The sequence below is a fragment of the Podarcis gaigeae genome (genome assembly GCF_964106915.1).
Source record: "Podarcis gaigeae genome assembly, chromosome: 2".
Taxonomy (NCBI): domain Eukaryota; kingdom Metazoa; phylum Chordata; class Lepidosauria; order Squamata; family Lacertidae; genus Podarcis; species Podarcis gaigeae.
Genome location: NC_139679.1, coordinates 75,121,019 through 75,142,734, shown reverse-complemented (window position 1 = coordinate 75,142,734; position 21,716 = coordinate 75,121,019). Strand labels below are relative to the sequence as shown.

Genomic DNA, 21,716 nt, shown 5'->3' with positions numbered 1-21,716 from the left:
ACTGGTCAAAAGCCCCCATTGGGCCATTTTCTTTGACATTGAAGGGCGAAGTGATTATTTTTTCCTTTCCCATACACCCCAGTCTCAATTAAAAAACCAGGGGTCACCTCTAAGTAAATAATTAGATCATGGCAGCATGACTGTAAGCAATACAATCAACACCACATGTAGTTATGCTCTCAGTGTGAACATGTTAAATCTGTATATTTCTCAATACTGATAGCCCTTTAATTTGTTTATTATTGAAATCATTTTGGCTCTGGTGTGTTTTTACAATAAGGAATTGTACTTATTTCAGATTTGGTTACTCAGAAAATTATTAACAGAGGCCTGAGCACTATTCATCTTTCCTGTCTTCTTTTGATAAGTTTAATCAGTCATAGTTTCAGGAAACTGAGAGGCAAGCCCATGATGTTAACAGCTGGGACTTGGAGAGACAGCAACAGAGAAAACTGCCAGAACAAGAGGAACCTTTTGAGTCAGTAAGACTTTCAGAAGAGCTCAGAAGACCATCTCCTCATTTCTCCAGTATGCCAGGAAATGATTTTACAATCTAGACTACAGTTATGTAACCCCTGATAGGAACAGAGGGGCAGGGAGAGAGTGAAGACTCTAGTCTAGAACATTCTTACCCCGGATCCCAGATGAACAAAGAGTTCCTTCCCAAACCAACCTGCTGGGTTGTCTAAAAGATTTTGGTGAAAGGCTTTTGCTCTGTATGGACTTTCAGATGCTAAGCAGTTATGACACTTTTGATCCAGCACCACAGACCATCATAAGAATAAAAAAAAATAAAAAGTGGCATATATGAGACAGTGGGCCTAAGGATGCTGGGAATCTGTATTATTCACCCTCCTGCTTTGCAATGCCTGGAACAGATTGTGCTTTCCTGCCTTCCTGCCAGTTATCCACTTGGCCAGACAAAGCAGCCTCTTCAAGCTGCCTAATTAAATGTCTTCATCATGCAACTGTCCACCCACACCCAAGCACAGGGTTGTTCCCCAGTGCAGTTTGCAGGCCAATATAAGGCCAAGGCTAGGCCTTGTTAAATTTCTGACATGCTGCAGCAGCACAGCACAGGACCCCAATTGTATTTTGTTACGCCTCTCAATAATGTGGCTAAATTAGCATGAGTGTTTAGCAAAGGGGGGAGGCACTGCCGGATATGGTTATGGGGTGAGATGTCAGAGGGACAGTCCGATCATCCCTTTTGCTCACGATGAACAGCTGTGCTGAAAGGGTCCTTTCTCTCATGCACTCAATAAAAGCTTCTGCGAGTCAAATCCTCCCAAGCGAGAGGGGTTACAGGGTGAAGCTGAATGACCTTCCTGCTAAGGCCAGCTTGATTTATGAGCAACGGCTCAGAGGGAAATCAAAAGCTTGGAGGGAGGGAAATGCCACCCACATATTTTATAATTAATGTGTGTGTGTGTGTGTGTGTGTGTGTGTGTGTGCGTGTGCGTGTGCGTGCGCGTGTAAAATTATATACCGGTATATATATATATATCCCAGCAGGAAGCAAGCACTGTCTAAATCCATAAAGACTGTACAACTTCAGGAATCAGTCCAGAAAAGAACCACAGGGATTGAGCTAGTAAATGAGATCCATGTCACAATGGCCTTCCTTTCTTGGAGTAGGAAGTTTAGCAATATGGTTAGTAGCTCCCAACACCAGACAAATAAAACCGCAGTCCAAAATTGGTGTTCTGGACTCTCCCAGTCATGACATCAGCCAGCCATACTTGTAGTTCTCACATGAGGCAGCCAAGCATTGTTGCACAGGGAGAGAAATAGCTGGTGTTCATGTCTGTCTGCCCACCCCAAGAGACAGGTGGTTTAATGCAAATTATTAAGAACATGCTGCTTCTCTTCTGAGCACAGTCGTTGAGATCTCAATTTCACCTGCCTCTTCCCTGGTTCTTGGCTCTGTTCCCCATTTTAGGCGCTCTCTCTCTCTCTCTTTTACACAGCCATCTTTCTTGTTCCTTCTTCCCTTCAAATAGCTAACAGAATGTGCTTGGAGTGAGTGTCCAAAAAATAAAGGGGGCGTGGATTTCTCTTTAAAAAAACAACCAGAGAGGAGAGGTCGTATGAGATGGGGTCGGATACACAGTAGAGCATCAATCAGCCTGACAGATTAATAGACCCAAAATCCATTTCTTTCCTGGATGCTTACATGGTTGGACAAATTCCACAAGTCCAGCCACATTAACCCATAACAACAAGAAGACTTAAGTGCATCTGATATTACAGTCCAGTTTATTGGGCAACAAGGTTTCCCCCTCCCCCTGTTTAAAGAAATACAAGCACTTAAATCAGCCTTTCTGTTTAATAGGGCAATATAAATGTATGGTTGGGAAAGATTGTTGAGGAAATGCAAAGCTAGAAAGTTCCTGAGCCTAGAGCACACTTCAGTCATTCAAACCTCATGCACTGAGGGAGAAAGAGAGGATTATCCCATAGCCCTGTCCTCATCCCCCTCCCAACAATTTCATTGCTCTCTATGTTATGGGTAGGATTGCACTAAGCAGTTTCCATTGGGGAACTCCCTAGTGCATTTGGGGCAGGTTGTGTGTGGGTTCCTGTGTTCAACGGGCTGTCAGAAAACCCGTTTGAAGGTATGCTTTCATTGACAGTGCATCTTCAAAGGGGCTCACTGCAAGCTGCTTTAAAGTCCATTTCCAAGCACGGTTTGGATTCAAGTATTTTTTCCTTTGCAAAGAAAATAATGGTCATTTTCAGGCATGGTTTGAATCCAAATTGAATGCAATTATATAAACTGGGGCCTGTAGTGAGCCCTTTGAAGTTGTCCTGCCAGAGGCAATCAGCTGATCATAGGGTCACTTTCAGCGCTAATCAGCGTGTCCCTCTGAGGGTGTCACCTGATGTCATAATGGCATTAGGTGACTGTCAAAAATGTCCCGCAGGGTGGGTGGCTAAGTAAAGATCTTGGCTGTAAAAACTTCCCCCATCCCTCAACTCCTGATCTACCTAGTCCAGCATGTATTTTCCCATATGCACCTAGTTTGACACTTGGGGAACCAAATGGTGAGCTAGATCCTGATTCCACAGAGCTCTTCTTATATTCTTCTGCAACAGTCTACCTACGGAAGAGTTAAGACATCCCATAAGATATGGGATCAGTGACAGAGTAAATTACCTGTAGCACTTCATAAAACGTACGCTGTATTACAGACACAAATCTACATCTGAGTTACAGTATACCAGGGGTTCTAACACAGAACTCTCATAGTGGCCAGCACACTGGAACAAAGATATAGTCAAAGGTTAAGAGGTAAGCAAATACCTCAAGACTGGCTACGGCAGATATTTCACTTAAAACTTTTACTTACTGTTGTTAAACTATTGAGAGTTGCTTCTGCCCATCTACCAGCAGATCCTGATCTACCTGCTACCTGCCCTGCTCTTAAGTCTTTGGTGATAGGAACCACATGTCTTTGCATTCCTCTACATGCCGGATCTTCCCACATCATATATTTATAGTGTCACAGGGCTAACATTATCGCAGAGGGGGGAAAGGACATCCTTCCTTACCTCTCCTCGGTGTCCCACGTAGATAAGAGCGCAGATTGGGTGGAAAGCCCCTGTTCCACAGGCCAATAAGTGTGTCCGGTTCAAAGGGTAAAGCACTCTGATGTAGTTGGCACATTCTGTCTGGAAAAGAAACAACGATTGGGATTCATGATGCTTCACGTGCATCACAGAAATCGACTTTTAGCAATGATCAAAGTTGGTTAAAGGTGGGTGGGTGTGATGACAGGATGGACATTGAGATCAGAGCTTAATCAGCAGGAGAGGGAAGAGAAGAGATACAAGGTCTCTCCATCAACGCAGTTGAGAGACCAGTTGGTTCTTAGAGCAACCTGAGCTTTAACCTGAGCTTATTTATTGCTTTCTCCCTTTTCCCCCCATGTCTTTTTTAGATGGTAAGTCTGAGAGTAGGACTCTCTTCCTGCTTGCTGGTTTCCCACAAGCATCTAGTCAGACACTGTGAAAACTAGACTAGATGGGCTATTGGCCTGATCCGGCAGACTTCTTCTGTGTGTTTTTGTGATTTGTAAGCTGTTCTGGGTGCTTTTTTGGCTGGAGTGGAATTTTTTAAAAAAGTTTAATTAATTAACTAATTAAATAAAAGTGACTATGGCAGAAAAGGAGGCAGTATAGCCAAAACAATTCAGAATGAAAGCAGGTGTCATATTGGACTTGCCAGCATTGTCCTCTGGGTCAAAGTCAGCAACAATGCTGAGCTCTTTCCCCACCCTACGCCTAGGATCCAAATAGCAGGAAGGGATACATGCAGATGTAAACCCTATAGTGTTTTCCAATCCCCTAAGGACCACAATGGTGCAAAAAAATTGGTTCCACATGCAAGTGCACAGAACAATGCCAAATACCTTTACAGTCACACAGTCCATTCCTCTCTCCAAACTCACATGACCAATCCCCATTGTATTATGTCTAGCTAGGCATCAGGCCTTCCTTGTTATTGTGGAAATGGGCAGTAAATTCCTGCTTTTTTAATTTAAAAATACGTTTGGCACGTATCCCACACGCCCTGCCACTCCACTCTAGCTAATGCAAGCCCTTTCCCTCATCAGACTACACGTGTGACCCCTCTGCCTCCATCACATTGTATGGTCAACTCAGGCCAGGAAGTGAGGTCTTCATATTGCCTTGTGCCCTGATTTCCTGTATGAGCCAAGATATATGCTACGTAACAGTGCTGTCAGGTTAGCAGAAAACAGGAAGAAACTGTCACAATAGGGCTAGAAACAGCATCTTTATTTAGAAATTCCAAGAAGTAGGCTTGACAATACTTCAACTTTTTAAAAAAAACAACCATGCAGAACCTCTTTACCCCTACTTCAAACCACGAAATTGTCGAAGAATCGATCTTTAAAAGAAATCCACAAGGCTTCTCCCCCAGTTTGATTCTGAACTCCTTTGCTGTTGATCTGTATCAAAGTCACTTTAATAGCTATTTATGCTTAAGAATGCTATATACATGATTTATGGATTAAATCATAAAATTACAATTAAAATCCCAAGAGTTATAATAAAATTGCTGAGAGTCAGATGTCCTCCAAAGGGCAACACGATGCAAAAGAGTTCCTCAAAAAGGACAGGGAATAATTGCCCTCTGCCTGCAAAGACAATAACACTAAGAGGCAGTTTAAAGGAAAGCAGATTCTGTATTAATTAATGGGCCCTAGAACAAACAGTTTGGGAATGACAAATACCACTTCAGTGCTACAGGTTGTTGGCATGCACAAACATTGAGACTCCTTCCAATTCCATGAAATATGGGAGCTTAGATCGTGAGCCAAGGTACTGGGTTCGTTCCAGGAGGCCACTAGCTGCCTCCAGACCATTGATCAGAAACCAAGATGCAGAACAGAACCCCAACCAAGCATTGCCAGTTTACACTCGCTTTGCTAGATAGCTATTTGGCCATGTCTCTGTGTCTGTATGTGATTTTAAAGTTTGGTATGTAATAATTTTGTGTCAATGAGGATAAAACACAGAATGAAGACTGGCATAAACTGTAATTTAACCTGCAAATTCAGTCATCAGTTTGTACAACAGTCTTGGTCATTCCTCTGCTCCAACAACTCCATGGGAATGTGGGCCATTGTCCACAACTTAGTATGAAAGGGTTAGCCAATTTTCTAAAATAAGGGAATGTCTCTTAAATTATAAACTAACATTATATGGTGTTTCACACTTAACACAGAAATGTAACGGCTCTCACTGCCCTTCATCACTCCACCACGTCTTCCAGACTGCCTCTCACCCAGGAAATCCACCTCCACTTTGCTCTTTGAGGCAACAAGGAAGCATGGTTAGGTAATGGACATCTTACCCAAATGAGAACAAAAAGGAACACAAACATCGGCAAAAGAAATGCCATCAGGAATGCAGAGATAGAGAGAGAGGTATTGGAGGTGCGTATTACTAAAACATTAACACCAACAATAAAAATAATCAAATATATTACAAGCAGGAAAGTGGTTAGGGAAGCTGTTTGGCAACAACATAAAAAAGTCAAAGTGTGCTAAAGAAGGATAAGGAGATTGCAGTGAAACTGAATTATTAGCATCCATCTTCACTGTAGAGAACATGGGGCAGATACCCACACCTAAAGTGACATTTTCAGAAAGGGAGTCTGAGAAACTGAGGCTAATAGTAGTGACAAGAGATGATGTTTTAGGCCTCTCACAAACTAACAAATCACTGAATCGAGATGTTATTCATCTGAGAGTTCTCAAAAGAACTCAGATATGAAATTACTTATCACCTACAAAAATATGTAACTTGTACCGAAGACTGTACTTGTACTCTGTACTTGAAGACTGGAAAGTGGTCAAAGTAACACATCGTTAAAAAAAGGGGGGTGTCCAGGGTGATCTGAGAAATTACAGGTCAGATATCTACAACTGCTCTAGATAAACTGGTAGAAAGCTTAATTAAATATACAATTATCAGGCATTCAGAAGGATAAATCTAGCTGGAAAACAATCAACATGGCTTTTGCAAAAATAAGTCTTGTCTCAAAACTTGCTTCCTCAAAACCATCAGGACAGCCACATGGCATAAGCAGCAATCCATGTGTGGCCCATAGCTTCCTGCAAATATCCCAAAACTTTTCATAACAGAAATGTTCCATAGCTACCTACTCATGATGGATGTATACTAGTATATCCAGAGTCAGAAGCACCATGCTTCTGAATACCAGATATTGGGAAACAATATCAGGAGAGGACTGTTGCCCTTGGGCCCTGCTTAGGAGCCTCCATAGGCATCTGGCTGGACCCTCTGGGAAACAGAATGCTGGACCAGAACCAGCAAGGCTCTCCTTATGTTCTGTCCCCAAGACGGAACATCAGCAAGGAACCTAATTCCAGCTGCTCTCAAATTCGGACAGAGATATAGGGCAAAATGTAATAGTGGTGGTGGGAGGGACAATGGCAGGAAATGAAGGAGACATACAACCTTGATCTGGACAAAGTAGTCATTTAAAAAGGAAGTTTAGTTTGTTACACAGCAGGATGACAAATGACCATTCACAAGTCTGACCTAGATTAATTGCTCCCTTTTCCGGAGCAGCTAGCATTGGCAGATAAGCACAGAGAAGTCAGGGAGACTGCTGAAGGCACCTCCAGATTCCGATGGCCTCTAAAGATCTATCCATCTCACAACACACAGAAGGAACTACATCTATTGCTGTAGAAAAACAGATGCTTAGTCACTCCCACTCCTATCCTGGCCCTCTTACTCTGCATCACCCTATCAAATAGAACATGCTATATCCTATCTCTGATTATCTATCTTAGCTGTACCAATTTTTATTTTTATTTTTTTTAGGTAATAAATTACAAACCTCAAGGGAACGAAATAATGGGTTACATAACCCCCTGCTTCTAGTACATGGGTTCAAAGCCAGGCCAAAGTTGGTACCCAGTTAAGACTATACAGGGATTAATAGCAAGTGAAGCAGAAGTCTAATTCATGGCAGGGAAGTGTCACATTCACAAAAGTCAGAATCACAATCAAGGGAAAAAGGTTGAGGTCTGAATGTGTTCAAAAGAAATTTATTATTTCTCAAAACAACCTCCATAAGGTGTTCATGTTTTTCTTACATTCTTCCTCACATTGTGAAAATTTGCAATGTCAAGATGATCCTTCCCAATGTTTCATAAACTGTGATTTATTTAAAAGCTGGCAGGTTTAACAACATTAAAGTATTCAGATAATGCACCTTTTGTACAAAAATGAGAGTCACAAATTAACCTCTCACATCCTGACTTCTTTCTTGGATTGCCATCTTTTCTAACATATTGGAGGGAAATAGGAACAAGAAAATACTGGAAATGGGGCAGGATAAGAGCCCCCATGTTGTAAAATTTAATAACTTGTGACATGAAAGAATAAGTGATTTTAAAAGAGTTCACATTTTTAAGCTTAAGGTTGGAAACACTATATTCCAATGGAGTCCTAATATACCTTTTGCCATGTTAAGCTAAACCAAAATAGAGGAGTTTAGCATCAAATTACCAAGGTCCTTAGTCCAGATAAACAACCAGAGTTCACTGCCGATAATCTAATTGCTTTCATACACCCATTTCTCCTCCCCTTATAATAAGAAAGTTGGCTCTGAAGTCCTTGTTTCCATTTCTTTTAGCATTCACTACTACTGTTTTTCTAGTGGCATGAGGAGTTCTAATGAGTCTATTTAATTCTGTCAACCATGATTAATCTCTGTTTCCATTTAGCTGAATTACGGGGCTTAGAGAAACCTTCTGACACTCCTAGTCTCACAAACATACTACAGGAGCAACTGGTTTTTCTCAGGCAAGAGGGAACCAGAGTTAAAAGTAGCACCTGAAAACAAGGAATACTTGTTGTCCCTCTCCTTATCAGTCAACAGACATGCAAAATGTTATGCTCATGATGCAGCCACTTGTGGTAACTAGAATTCACTCAGTTGGTTGGCTTGATTTCTCTACAGTGGTACCTCAGGTTAAGAACTTAATTCGTTCTGGAGGTCCGTTCTTAACCTGAAACTGTTCTTAACCTGAAGCACCACTTTAGCTAATGGGGCCTCCTGCTGCTGCCGCACCGCCGGAGCACGATTTCTGTTCTCACCCTGAAGCAAAGTTCTTAACCTGAAGCACTATTTCTGTAACCCGAGGTACCACTGTATTCTACAATCCTAGAATCAAAGAATCATAGAGTTGTAAGGGATCCCAAGGGTCATTTAGTCCAAATCCCTGAAAAAAAGGAATCTCAACTAAAGTATCCATGGCAGACGACCATCCAACCTCTGCTTAAAAACCTCCAATGAAAGAGAGTCCACCCCCTTGTAAGGAAGTCTGTTCCACTGCTGAACAGCTCTTAGTGTCAGAAAGTTCTTCCTGATGTTTAGTCAGAATCTGCTTTCTTGTAACTTGAATCCATTGGTTTGGGTCCTACCCTCCAGAGTAGAAGAAACCAAGCTTGCTCAGCCCTTTAGATATTTGAAGATGTCTATCATATCTCCTCTCACTCTCCTCTTTTCCAGGCTAAAAATGTTCAACTTCCTCAACTGTTCCTCATAATGTTTAGTTTCCAGATCCTCTCAGTGTTCAATGGAGCACTGAGGGAGAAGAGCCAACCAGTGGTTATAAATGAGGGCATAATGTCTGGGTATCATGTACCAGCTCACAGAGGCAATAAATAATGAAAAGAAAAGGAACGGGCAGTGTTGTCAACAAAGTCACAAAGTGTTATCGATAGAAGAATCAAAGAAAGGTACAGTGCAGAAATCTACAGTTTACAAAACTTGGTGGATTGCTTTGTGGAAGCCACTGTCTGTCTGCCTCAGTTCCCTCCTAGTAAACTTCACAGTGCAGTGATGAGGATGAATTATGAAAATTCAGTATAACCATCAGGCAGAATGGCTGACGGCAATGATGCTTACCTTCTAGTTGGGTGCCTTTGCGGGACGGCGCCAGCAAAGGCATTTCACTTCCGTAAGATAATTGGACCTCTGGCGGTAAGTGTATTCCCAAAAGGCATTATAATTAAGGACTACTTCCATTCCTCTGTTCCCTGCAGTGTGGCATGGGTCAAGTTCCCATATTAAGAGCCTGAATACTGTAGTGCCCTTCAGTGTAGCTAAATGCTTCATTTCAGAGGATTCCCTGCTTTGTTTCTGCAAAAGTTACCCACTAAAATAGCAAGGAGCTGGAATTTTAAAAGGCTAGTTACCCGAAAGGCTGCAGCCATTGGTGACAGATTGCAAAATAAACATGTGGAAACCAAAGTGAGTGATGGCCACTCTTGGGAGCAATTACTTTGGGATGGACTGTCAGCAAGGGGTTCAGATCCCCTCTTAGGCCTCTCAAGGTCCCCATTGTCTCAGAGCATGTTTTCTAAGTAACTACTTGCGTGACTGTGAAGTGATATGTAAAGAATAGGCAAAGCTAGAAAGTAAAATGTGCAAGGAGCCCTGCGGGAAAAGCTCCCATTAACATTTTTTTCCGGGCTCTGTCCACACAAGTGGCTGCCTAGACAGACTTAGAGGACTGGGTGCAAATCCTGAACTGTGAGCTCAGTGGGTTGTTGTAGGCCACCCACTGTCAGTTCCCTCCCAGTAATCCTCACAGAGCAGTGGTGAGGGTAAGCTATGCAAGGGAAAGGTGGGGGAGCCTGTGGCTCTCCAGATACTGCTGGACTACAACGTCCAGCATCCCTCACCTGGACCTGTCCTGGCTGGGGATGATGGGAGTTGTAGTCCAATGACATCTGGAGAACCAAAAGATTTCTCACCCACAAAGTAAGGGAATGGAAAACACTGCAGCTATGAGAAAAGTAATATAAATATACCACATATGTATTTGTTTATGTATAAAACATTTATATCCCATGTTTACTCAAATAAGGTATTCGGGGTGGATTGCAGTCAAAATATCTTAAAACAAAAGAAACACAATCCAGCAGTAAGAAAATAAAACAAAAAAGCAAGAACAATGAACAGTACCACAATATATGTTTTTTTTTAAAACACACATACACACACCTTCAAGTGGGGTTGTTTAACCTGGCATCTGAATGTATCCAATGAGGGCAGAAGGAGCTGTCCTAGCATCCCCTGATGACTATAATATGTGGACATCTTCATGCAGAAAATTATGGTCTTTCAGGTAGTGTAGTCACCATACACACTACACCTTTAAAGCACATTCAAAGCACATTCTTTCCCTCAAAGGATTCTGGGTCTCTGTCCCCCTCTCCTCCCGCCATGAACCCCCTTTAATCCCTGAAGTTGGGTTGTGGGGTGGGAGAACACCCAGAACAAGGCATGGGGGAAGACAAGGGAGACTGTTCCATCTGGAAAGCTGGAAACCTTGTGCTGACAGAACAATCAACCTAGAGCGATGCTGAAGTAAGATGCTGGACCAGGTGAACATTTGGTCTGATTCTGCAGAGCTTTCCTTATGTAATCATATCTCCCTTGTAATGTCTCTTGAGGGGGAAAGCAAACTTAGCCCAACAACACATTTGTCATTTTTACCCAAGTTCATATACATCTGGTACATCTATATGAACTTTCCTTCCCGCCCCTGAGGATTTTGGCAGCCTATTTAACCCATCATTCTGGTAATGATGATATCAGCAGGTTGACGTTTTCTTTCTTCTGCTTTTAATAAGAATGGTTATTCCAATCAGCCTTTCCTGTGGTTTCTTAACTTTGGAGATGGGAAACTTGTCATATTATGTTTGAGTGAGATATCCTTTTGTAATATGCATGAGTGACAAAATCTGTGATATGGGGTTACACTAGACATGCTTTACAAATATTGTGTTCTCCTAATTTTCTAATGCACTTGTATTTTTCTTGATATGATTATGTTTATTGCTTGAAAATTTGATAATATTTCAAATAAAACCCCAACAACTGTCACTCTCTTTCACCTTGGATAGTTCAGTGTGTGATACCCTTTGGTGCATCTCAGGTGACCCCACTTATAACTGGTACCCCGACACTGCAGGAAGTTTCCTCCTGCTTGTTTAAGATTCTTCTTTCCCTAAGAAGTCTTCCATTTGCCCATGCCTGCAAAAACAATTGTGTCTAAAATGTAAGTTAACTGATGCATCTAGCAGGAAGTGGATATGTGAACTTGGCTTTAGCTGGGGAAGACTGGACCATACAATATATTTATTTCCTAGTATCATTAAAAAAAAGTCCCCCTTTTTGACTTAAAAAAAAGTCCCCCTTTTTGACTCGATAGATGAATATCGAAGTGCAGGTGGGGACCAGTTTTCTGGTATATGGTATCAAGATGGAGCTGGGGGCGGAGAGAGATGCCTAGGCAGTTATTCTCAAATTAGAATTGCGCTTTCACACACACAAAAGATTTCAGTTCACAAAACAATGTAACCAAGAGCCTTGAAGCAAGTTCATTCCTTTATACATGTAGTCACTCACCTTTCTATAACCCCACCCCCCACCCCACCCCATATATTCGAAAGCAATTTTCAAGCTGCATGGATGACTCATTCCAACAAAACATATTCATGTGCACTTATCCATGGGAATGCTTCCAAAATCCAACCGGCGGGAGCTAAACATTGAACTGTCCCTCAAGCTACTCACCTTCCCATGTGATGAGCTTTCTTTTCTAACAGCCCGAACAAGTAAAATCTATAAAGATGTGATGCTTATGTATGGACGCATCAAGAACGCAATGCCTGGAGGACTGGTTCCCAATCTATATTCATTAAAACTGGCAAGTTTTCTTACAATTAAAATGTGATAAAGCCTTCATAAAATGTCACATACTTAGTGAGCTTAAAACAACCTAATTCTTAACTTTTATTTCAAGGTTATGAATACTAATCACCAGCATCCCATTCTATTACAGTCATGAATATGTATTATGCCTCTAGCCTTCTGTTCTCCAAACTTTTATTAGTGTTATATAATAATTGCCAAGGTGACTTAGTAAGAATCTTGGGAACTGACATTTGATGGAGTATTAAGAAATCTTAGTCAGCTATCCCTAGACTGACTCAGCAGAACTGCAATTCCCTGGATCCCTTGAGAAGAGCGGATTATCATCAAACCTGTTTCTAGCATCAACAAGCTAGAAGAGGGATAGAGGAGTTGCCCCAAATGGAAGTAGGATGAACTGATTAAGATGATGTCAGCAAGGGATGCAGCCTGCCTTTTCCCAGAAGTCGCAGGTTCATTTCAAACATGTCATCAGAGGAGTGCCAAAACTCATAGGAAATTAATCAGGATGCTTTTCAAGGTGACTTACCACTGGGTCTTTTCCTTTCCGAAAGCATTCTTCTTTCTGTCCAGGCAGTGGCGGCCAGTAGATCTGCAACATAAGGCAAAAACGTAAGTGCAAGACATTCCGAGGACATGGGATTGGGGAGTGAGTTTCCTCAGGCCGAGAAGAAAATCCTTGGTGCAGGGTCTTCGTCCTTCTTGCTATTTGACAAACAACTAAATTCCTTGTTATGCTTGTACTTTTTGCCAGGAATAAAATTGTCCTGTACATAGACTTTACCTGAAGGAATGTTAACCTCTGAGAACCATTGTGGCATAGTGGTTAGAATTTCAGACTAGGAACTGGGAGACCAGAGTTCAAATCCCCCTCAGCCATGAAGCTCACTCGGTCTGTCTCTTAGGGCTCATCAACACTTCTGCTTGTTCCATGCACAGAAAGCTCGGCTCCAATCAGTTTTCTGCTTATCCCATGCTTTTTAGGCACAGGTCCAAGTGGTTTTCTGTTTGGCCTGCTCCTTTCCCCCAGAAAACCCTCTCTTTAGTGCTAAATCAGAGCAAACATCAATTGGGAGAAAACCCAATTGGTTTTTGCTCTGATTCAGTGGTAAATATCGGTTTTTCCTGGGCGAAAGTGGTGAGGCAAGCAGGATGAGCCCTTACTCTCAGCCTAACGTACCTCTCAGAATTGTTGTGAGGATAAAATGGGGAAGAGGGGAAAGTGGGATACAAATGTAAATAATAATAATAATAATAACCAATTCAATTTCAAGAAGCTTTGATTATCACAGATATTTGGAACCAATACAAGTCATTACTGTTATGTAGTGAAGTTTCACCCTGGGCCAGCAGGGGGATACTGTATATAGTTTTCACTCAGGTCTGTAGATAGTTTTCACTCAGGTCCACGTCAGTTATTTTAGGCGGGAACTCTGGGCTGTTGTTGCTACAATGTTGACAGCCGGCTGCCTATAAAAGCAGGCCGGCTGAGCTGTTTGCAGTTAGTTCTACTCCAGCTTACAAAATAAAGAGCTACTTGGAGAAATCGCTGTGTCGTCTGTTATGTCAACCCACAACTTAACACTGGCGACGAAGGTGGGATCGATGGACATCAGAGCACAGCCAGATGCGGCCAGCCTCTGAACTGAGCTGAATCACTGAGCTGAATCACAGAGCGAAATCACTGAGCGAAATCACTGGACAGAACCAATTCAGAGCTGACTGTTCTGGCTAAGAGCACTGTGTTCCATCCATCGCCCTTCACGCCGGCATCGGAATCATGGCTTCACTTGTGCCTCTACCGCCGTTTGCGCCAGCCTCTGAATCATGGGACTCCTACCTCGCTCGGTTCGACTGCTACCTCCAAGCCAACGAGCTGACAGCAGTATCAAAGGATCGGAAGCGGGGCCTATTCCTCAGTCTCTGTGGGCCTGAGGTGTTTGAGACGGCCCGAGCATTGGTTGTGCCTGAAGCAGTCCAGGCAACACCATGGGACACGATCCAAGAGAAGCTCCGCAACCACTACGCACCAAAGCCGTCCAAGATTGCTGCCCGCCATGCGTTCTACCACCGGAACCAGGCAGAGGGGGAGTCAATCAACAACTACACCACCGCCCTGCGACAGGCTGCAATGCACTGTGAGTTCCGAGACTTAGACGATGCCCTGATGGATCGAATCGTCTGCGGGGTCCGGGACATCCATCTGCAACGGCGTCTCCTCGCCAAGCCAGACCTCACGCTACAGAAAGCCATTGAGGAGGCTGTGGCCTCAGAAGCTGCTGAACGCTCCGCCCAGGAGATCCGCAAGTCCAGCAGCCCGCGTCTTGCTAAGAAGCCAGTTCCGGTGCATCATGAAGAGGCCAGCAGTGATGAGGCATCCTCCAGTGAAAACTATCTACAGACCTGAGTGAAAACTATATACAGTATCCCCCTGCTGGCCCAGGGTGAAACTTCACTACATAACACCCCTCCCCACCGAGATAAGGCGTTAGTTATAATCGTAATGGTTTACCACAGGCAGGAAGCTGCAGTGCTCATTTTCACCTCTGTTGTACTCAACAAATACTCCCCCCAGTATCAAGCAGTTAAAATAAGCTTCCTTTGCAGGAGACAGAGCAAACAAACAAAAACCTAAAATGAATGTTCACTTCCAGACCGTGGCTATTTTCAGGTGAGATTCAATCACATACTGGCAAATGCAAGTTGCACAGTTGGAAGAAGGCATCTTGCAACAAACCTGCCTCCCCCCCCCCCCCCAAATATCAGAACTTTTGTGATAAGGGAAACGGCAGAGAAATGCATTGGAAAATGTGGGATAACGCTTGCTTTGACTCCACTTCATCTAACTTCCCTGGCAAGCAAATCAGAATGAATGCTCCTTAAACAGCCATTGTTGTCTAATCTCCCTACAAACCAATCAGGATGAACGTCGTTTGAAAGTGCCTTAAGATCATATGGTATTATTATTATTATTATTATTATTATTATTATTATTATTATTATTAAATTATCTCCACAATATTATTTACGGCATGCCATGGCTATGTATGCTCAGAAGCGCAAGGATAGGAGTAAAGATGGTATATGAAGAAAGGTGGAGGAAGGGAAGACCCACAAGAATGTAGAACAGAGTAACACGTTTGAAGGAATGCAGAATCAGGACCGAAACAAGACAGAATGGGGGCTTAGAGTAGAGCAACATGAGAAGACAAGAAATCCATATTTATTGGTTCATACTCATGAAAAGAAAATGTCCTAAAAAGAGAAGGGGCGAAATGTTAAAATCACCCAAGATAGTAACTGGAAGAAAACATAAAAGGAAGAAACAAAATAAAGTGCTTCCTTAGAGAAGGAAGCTAAATCTTATTCTTTTGCCTGTAATGGATGCTTCACTCCATTTAATATGGTAATAAAGAATATAAGATGCCAGATTAATATTTCAAAAATAAAGGAGCCTCTGGAGTCATTTTTATCTCAAGCAAAAGGCATCCATTATCCTACAAAGAGTTGCAGTTTCATGAATTAGGAGAGAATTTAGAGAGATCTTTTCAAATAAAGGACATCTGGTTAACCCTAACCTGGCCTTACAACTTGGCTCTTTAACCATAAGCCTAGCAACTGTTTATGCAAGCCATGGACTGATTTATAAAGTTTGTTTTACAGACTAATGTGCTGGCAGAGAATTCTGGAGAGACATTCATTTTCTGTAAGATGTAGAGGAGAAGGGTCTCCTTTGACCTTCCATTTCCCTTTTGTGTGGTCTCACACCCTCAAGGACACAGCGACACACAAACAAAAGTTTGATCTTCTTGCTCTTTCTAAGTAAAAGCTAAAACTTGCAGCTGGCTAAGATGCCAGCTGAACACAGTGGTACTTAAAATCTCCTTTCCAAAATGGCATCAAGAAGCCAAACTGTGTGATTTATTATAATAAATGCACTCTTATCCCATGGAACGTTTCATGGGCCTGCCCCTACATGTTTTACCAACTAGAGACTGGAGTGGGTGGGGTATCACAGAGCAGGAGGATTAATGAAACAAAAGTCTACAAAACATCTAAGAAAAGAACCAAAGTGTTGTCTTCCAGCTGCCATATTTAAAAACTATAATGCTCAGCATTCTTTTAAAAAATATTTATAAAAAGTTAACTCTATTTAGGCACTCAAACAAAAGTCAAACTCTCCTCCTTAGAACAGTTCTCTGTTTGAGTAAGTCCTCTATTTGAAGGACTGTCTAGTCCAAGCCCAGTTCCAAGGCAAATAACTGTAAGTAGGGGCAACAGAACCTTTGAAGTTGTCCATCAACAGTTAGCATATGGATAGCAGACTGAAGCCATGCAGATACAGTCTTCCCCACTACGATGAAATGCATTGTATTTCTATTTAAATTACAGTAATATTTTTTTTAATACTGCATATGCACTTAGCATATCAAAAGTAATGCAATTCTGTTTTATTTGGGGAGATGGATCCTCATTCTTGACAATGCATTAAGTAGATTGGGGAGTGCTCTTGCTACAGTACATATAGCCCTGCTGTGGCAGTAATGTAAGGGTAGCCAGTGCCCTTTAGATGTTGTTGGATCATAACATCAGCTCCATCCTCCATGGCCAATAGTTAGACCTGACAGGCACAGTATTGTTTAGTTACCCCTGAGTGGTGCCAAGAAAACAGAATGCTTTGTGAAAACCAAATGTTCATAAAAGGGCCTTCACAGATAGGCTCAATGGGAAGTTCTGCCATATTGCACCATCTTCTTTCATGTGGTATTTCACCTGAACCTATCAGTCTTGGTACATAATGTAGTGAAAAAGATTGTGCTAAGGAGGGGGAGGGAAGAGAGCCAGAAGGTGGCAGGGAGCAATGGTGTGGCTTAATCAATATCATGATAAAAATCAGTCAGGCCGTGTGAAAAGTTTCTAGAGCCATTTAGCTCAATGGGAGTTGAAGTAATAAAGCAGCTGGTATTTTTTTTTTAAATTAAATGGTAGAATAAACATGTATCATGTTTTCCAATGTCAAACGCCACAACTTCCTAAAGAACTAAGTGTGTGTGTGTGTGTGTGTGTGTGTGTGTGTGTGTGTGTGTGAATCAGTTCCTCCCTGACCTTGGGAAGAGAAGGAAATGAGAATCAATTATATACACCTCCCAGTAGCAACTTCCTTGACGCTACCTTACTGGAAAAAGTTGAGAAGGAGGAAAATCATTAAGCAATAGGGCAACATAGCCTGTAGCTGCTCTAGAACGCCAAATGCCAATCTTAATTTTCCAAAATTAAAGATAGGAGGGAGCAGGCATGCTATCTGCACATACAATCAGCAACACTCAGCTACAAAATCCTGGGGTCTGCCACTTCAGTGCTTCAGTTCAACCCACCCAAGATAAGACGGCAGTACAAAAAGGAAAACAACTGTTTGGACCTCACTTGAGTTAATCTCAGAACAAGTACTGGATGTAACGTGTCGTTAGTGTAAAGATACTTTAATGACAAAAAAAAGAGAGGGGGGGACTATGTTTTGTATATTTTGGCACTGGTGATAGTAGTGCCCATGATGTTTGGGGCCTGCTTTTGAATATAAGAGCATTAAAAGGTCCCTGAGGGGTCATCCCAAAGGCCCATCTAGTTCTGCTTCGTGTTTTCACAGCAACCAACCCAAATGCCCCTAGGAACCCCACAAGCCGGACAGGAGTACAACAGCACTCTTGTGTTCCCCAGCAACATGTGGCCATTGACAATGGAGGCAATACAGAGCCATCATGGCTAGTAGCCACTGAAAACTGTTATTTGAGGGAGATAATAGTGACATAACCCACCCACCCCTGCAAAGTACTGATTTTTTTAAAAATAAGTGGCTTCACGCCTTTCAGTTGTACAAAAATTGAAAACTTTATCTGCCACCAGTTGGTGACGTCAAGTCCTGTTTTTCTCTACCTGTTTTCCCTGCTTAAATTTACAACGCAACGCTTCCAGCCCTAGTTCTGAACCTGTAAAATGATGGTATTAAAGTGGCCTGCTTCACAGAATTATTGGAAGGAGGAATAGAATGACTCCCATATAGCAATTTGCACACACGAAAAGGTACGAGAGACATCCATCCTGTCAAGTATCTCATTTCCTGTCACAGTTTTGCTGGATTTTGACTCAGAGGTTAATTTACCATATACTGTATGACAGTCGGATCCTTCTGCAGACTTATATTAATTGCTCATAACCTGATCATATGTCTAGACTTCTCACACTTCCAATTACATATAATTGCAATATGATCTCTTTTGGACTGGAACATTCCTTACACAGGCTCCCATCCACCCCCAACCTTTGGCTGGTGTCACATTTCTGGCTTCTATTTAATGAAGTTCTCTGCCCTGGGCAATAAGTCTGCTTAAGGCCTGGGCTTTACTGAATGCCTTCTGTTCATCTCAAGTTTCAGCTTCTATGGAAAAACGGCTCCTCTGAGGGATGCTTTAAGTATCCTTACGGAGGCCATTGGAAAGTGATTACCCACGAAGGCGCTCCACTTGATGGGAAGAACATTTTAAAGCCATTTAACTGCACCTCTGCATATGCATGCAGAATTTACTCCACCAGCGCAACTGCAGGGGATATACAATGTGAGACTTCTGTGGTGTTTAAACTGACTCCAAGGTGGAAATGTACAACTAAAGATTATAAACAGAGGCTTAGGCAGGTGGGCAGTGTTATGGGACTACAAAAACACACAGCCAAACCAGTTAGTCAGTACTTGATTGCTGTCAGTTATTCCATTTCTGGATTGTATACAGCGCAGCCAAATCAGAGGTAAAATCATAGAATTGTAGAGTTGGGAGAGAGGGACCATGAGGGTCCAACCCCCTGCAAGGCAGGGGTCTTTCACCCAACATGGGGCTTGAACCCATGACCTACGATTAAGAGTCTCATATGCTCTACCAATTGAACTATCGCAGGTAGTGCCAGCAACAGCCAGACAATATCAATGGGTGGAGTCAACTAACCAGTCCCACCAGCAGAAACCTACGCAAGGACTTCTGGGGGCCTCCTCCTCCCCCCTCCAAATGGCAGGAGAACCCACAGAGCAGCACACTGGGAGAGGAGAGGGTAGATTGTTCCATCAGCCAAGCAGCTATGCTGAATTCCTCCCAAAGTGTGGACTTTGCTCACTTGTCTTGACTAAAGCCTGTGAATGATAATGATGATGAATTAAATTTGTATACCACCTTTCATAAACTATCCCAACCTTATTCGAAGAGCATATTCCCTATTTGAATCAATTCACTTACTTCCCAGGGCTTGCTTCCCATCATTCAGGTCCTTGGAGTACTAGTATCCCCTACTAAGAAGACCCTCCTATCTTGTGTATAACAAACATGCACCTAACATACGTAAAGTAGTAAAGCGCATGAGCTGGTGGCCTTCCACTACCCCCTGAACTTCCTCACGAAGCTTCAGATAAGGTATGGCAGCTCTCATCCCATGGGGATAAGAATGCTCAGTACAGTAGTACCTTGGTTTACGAACTTAATCCGTTCCAGAGGTCCGTTCTTAAACCAAAGAGTCCTTAAACTAAGGTGTGCTTTCCCATAGCAGCGGGGGACTCAATTTACAAATGGAACACATTCAACAGGAAGCGGAACATGTTCTGTTTCCAAGGCAAAGTTCACAAACCGAAACATCTACTTCTGGGTTTGCAGCGTTCTTAATCCAAGTTGTTCATAAACTAAGCTGTTCTTAAACCAAGGTACCACTATATTGTAAAAATATACGTACATAAACCACTTTGAGCGCTTTGGAAAAGTGCCCTATAAATTCTGATTCAACATGCATGATTGTAGTAAACATTAAATTTGCATTATATATTGAGAACATTACCTCCTTAGCATCCATGTTGGTTTGATCCAGCCGAAGAGAATAAAGTGTGTCCTTTCCTCCAATGAACAGGCGGTCACGGTATTCATCGAGGTACAAGGAGCGGAAATCTAAAATTCCTCGATGCCCAAGGAACAGGACTGAGCGGTTAGTGGCCAAAAGATCTAAAAGACATGGAATAAATGATAAAGGAAAACTGAAGGTGAGGCAAAGGAAACTGAAAGAAGAGGGTCCATGTTAACTGAACATGTACTCTGTGTGCCTACTTCACTTGAGCAAGCCATTACTTAAGCATGAGGTGCAAATTCAGCAAAAGATAGTTAAGGATTAAGGTTGTAAACACATGACATTTTAAAGTGCACTCAATGCCCTCTTGGTGCTTGTGTTTTTGTGTAACATACAAATCCCGTTGCTTTCAATGTCGCTTAATCATGGCTGATTTTCGCTTTATTTTATCCACTGTGTTCTGCATTTCTGCAAGTGTAGGATTTGGATAATACTGCAATTAGAAACACAGTATTTTTGTTTATTTTGATTCCTTATAGAAAACTTTTTAAAAAAACAGATTTGCATTGCATATTTTATATTCTTCGCAAACCACATAGGTATTTTCTCTACACTGAAGTGGTATATAAGTTTTGTTAAATAAAATGAAATCATCTCAAAATTAATTTTTAAAAAACTTCCTGAGGTTGAAAAATGCCTAAAACTCACATGACACTTTTTTAAAAAAAAGCTCGATAAAAATATCGCAAAACGATCCCTTCCTTTTGCAGCAATGCCCTATCATTTTGTTATATTAGCATTTTTTGATTTTAAACATATACAAAAAATATATAACTACATCAAAATGCTCTAAAAGGAAAATCAAACAAGCAAACAGATTGAACACATTGATGTGACGCATCACCTAAAAAGTGTTAACCCAGCCAGCTATTACTAAGTAGCACAATAGGCTTCCATCCTTACAGGTTCATTACAAGCGCCCAGCTCAGTATCACAGAGGGGAGGGAATTAACAGGCTATTCATTTCGCCTCAGGGTCTACCACCCTCACCAGGGCCAGCTCAAGACATTTTGGCACCTGAGGCAAACCACAAAATGGCACCTGCCCGCCCCATCCCATCCCAACAGGGAAGAAAGAGTGGGTGAATATCTATATCAGGAATATATATCAGGAATTTCAAATATACTTTGAAAATAGGGTAGAAGATCAGCAGTGCCTCCTATTCAGTGGGACTTACACCTGAGTAAACCTGCTTAAGATTGCAGCAAATGACCAGCACATTAGTTGCACCAAATGCCATACAGTAACTAGATGTCCATTTCAATTCCATGAACTCCCCAAACCATGAGCCAATGAAGAGGGGTTTTGAGCAAAGATATATCTAAATCCCTCTCTCATTAATAGCATAGTTTCTGCTGTTGACCTACACTGGGTTCTTCTAGAGTTGAATTGCTTTGTTTTCCTTATTTAAAAAGAGAGGTCCATGAAATTGGATGCAGGAGAAAGAGATTTGAACCTCAGCTCAAATTGCTGCCTTACCCTGAATCAC

The 21,716-nt window shown here is 42.1% G+C and overlaps 1 protein-coding gene across 2 annotated transcripts in view; it reads right to left on the bottom strand.

The window, feature by feature from the left end:
* Positions 1–21,716, bottom strand: part of SEMA3G (semaphorin 3G) — a 75,259-nt gene that overhangs the window by 24,679 nt on the left and 28,864 nt on the right. Inside the window, exons 2-4 of one of the 2 annotated variants that reach the window (XM_083726563.1) lie at positions 20,165–20,325; positions 12,828–12,890; positions 3,556–3,675 (exon numbers count right to left, since the gene is read on the bottom strand). In XM_083726563.1, the coding sequence (XP_083582689.1) occupies positions 3,556–3,675; positions 12,828–12,890; positions 20,165–20,325 (344 nt within the window). The remainder of the gene's footprint in view (positions 1–3,555; positions 3,676–12,827; positions 12,891–20,164; positions 20,326–21,716) is intronic. The other variant, XM_083726564.1, reaches the window with a different exon arrangement.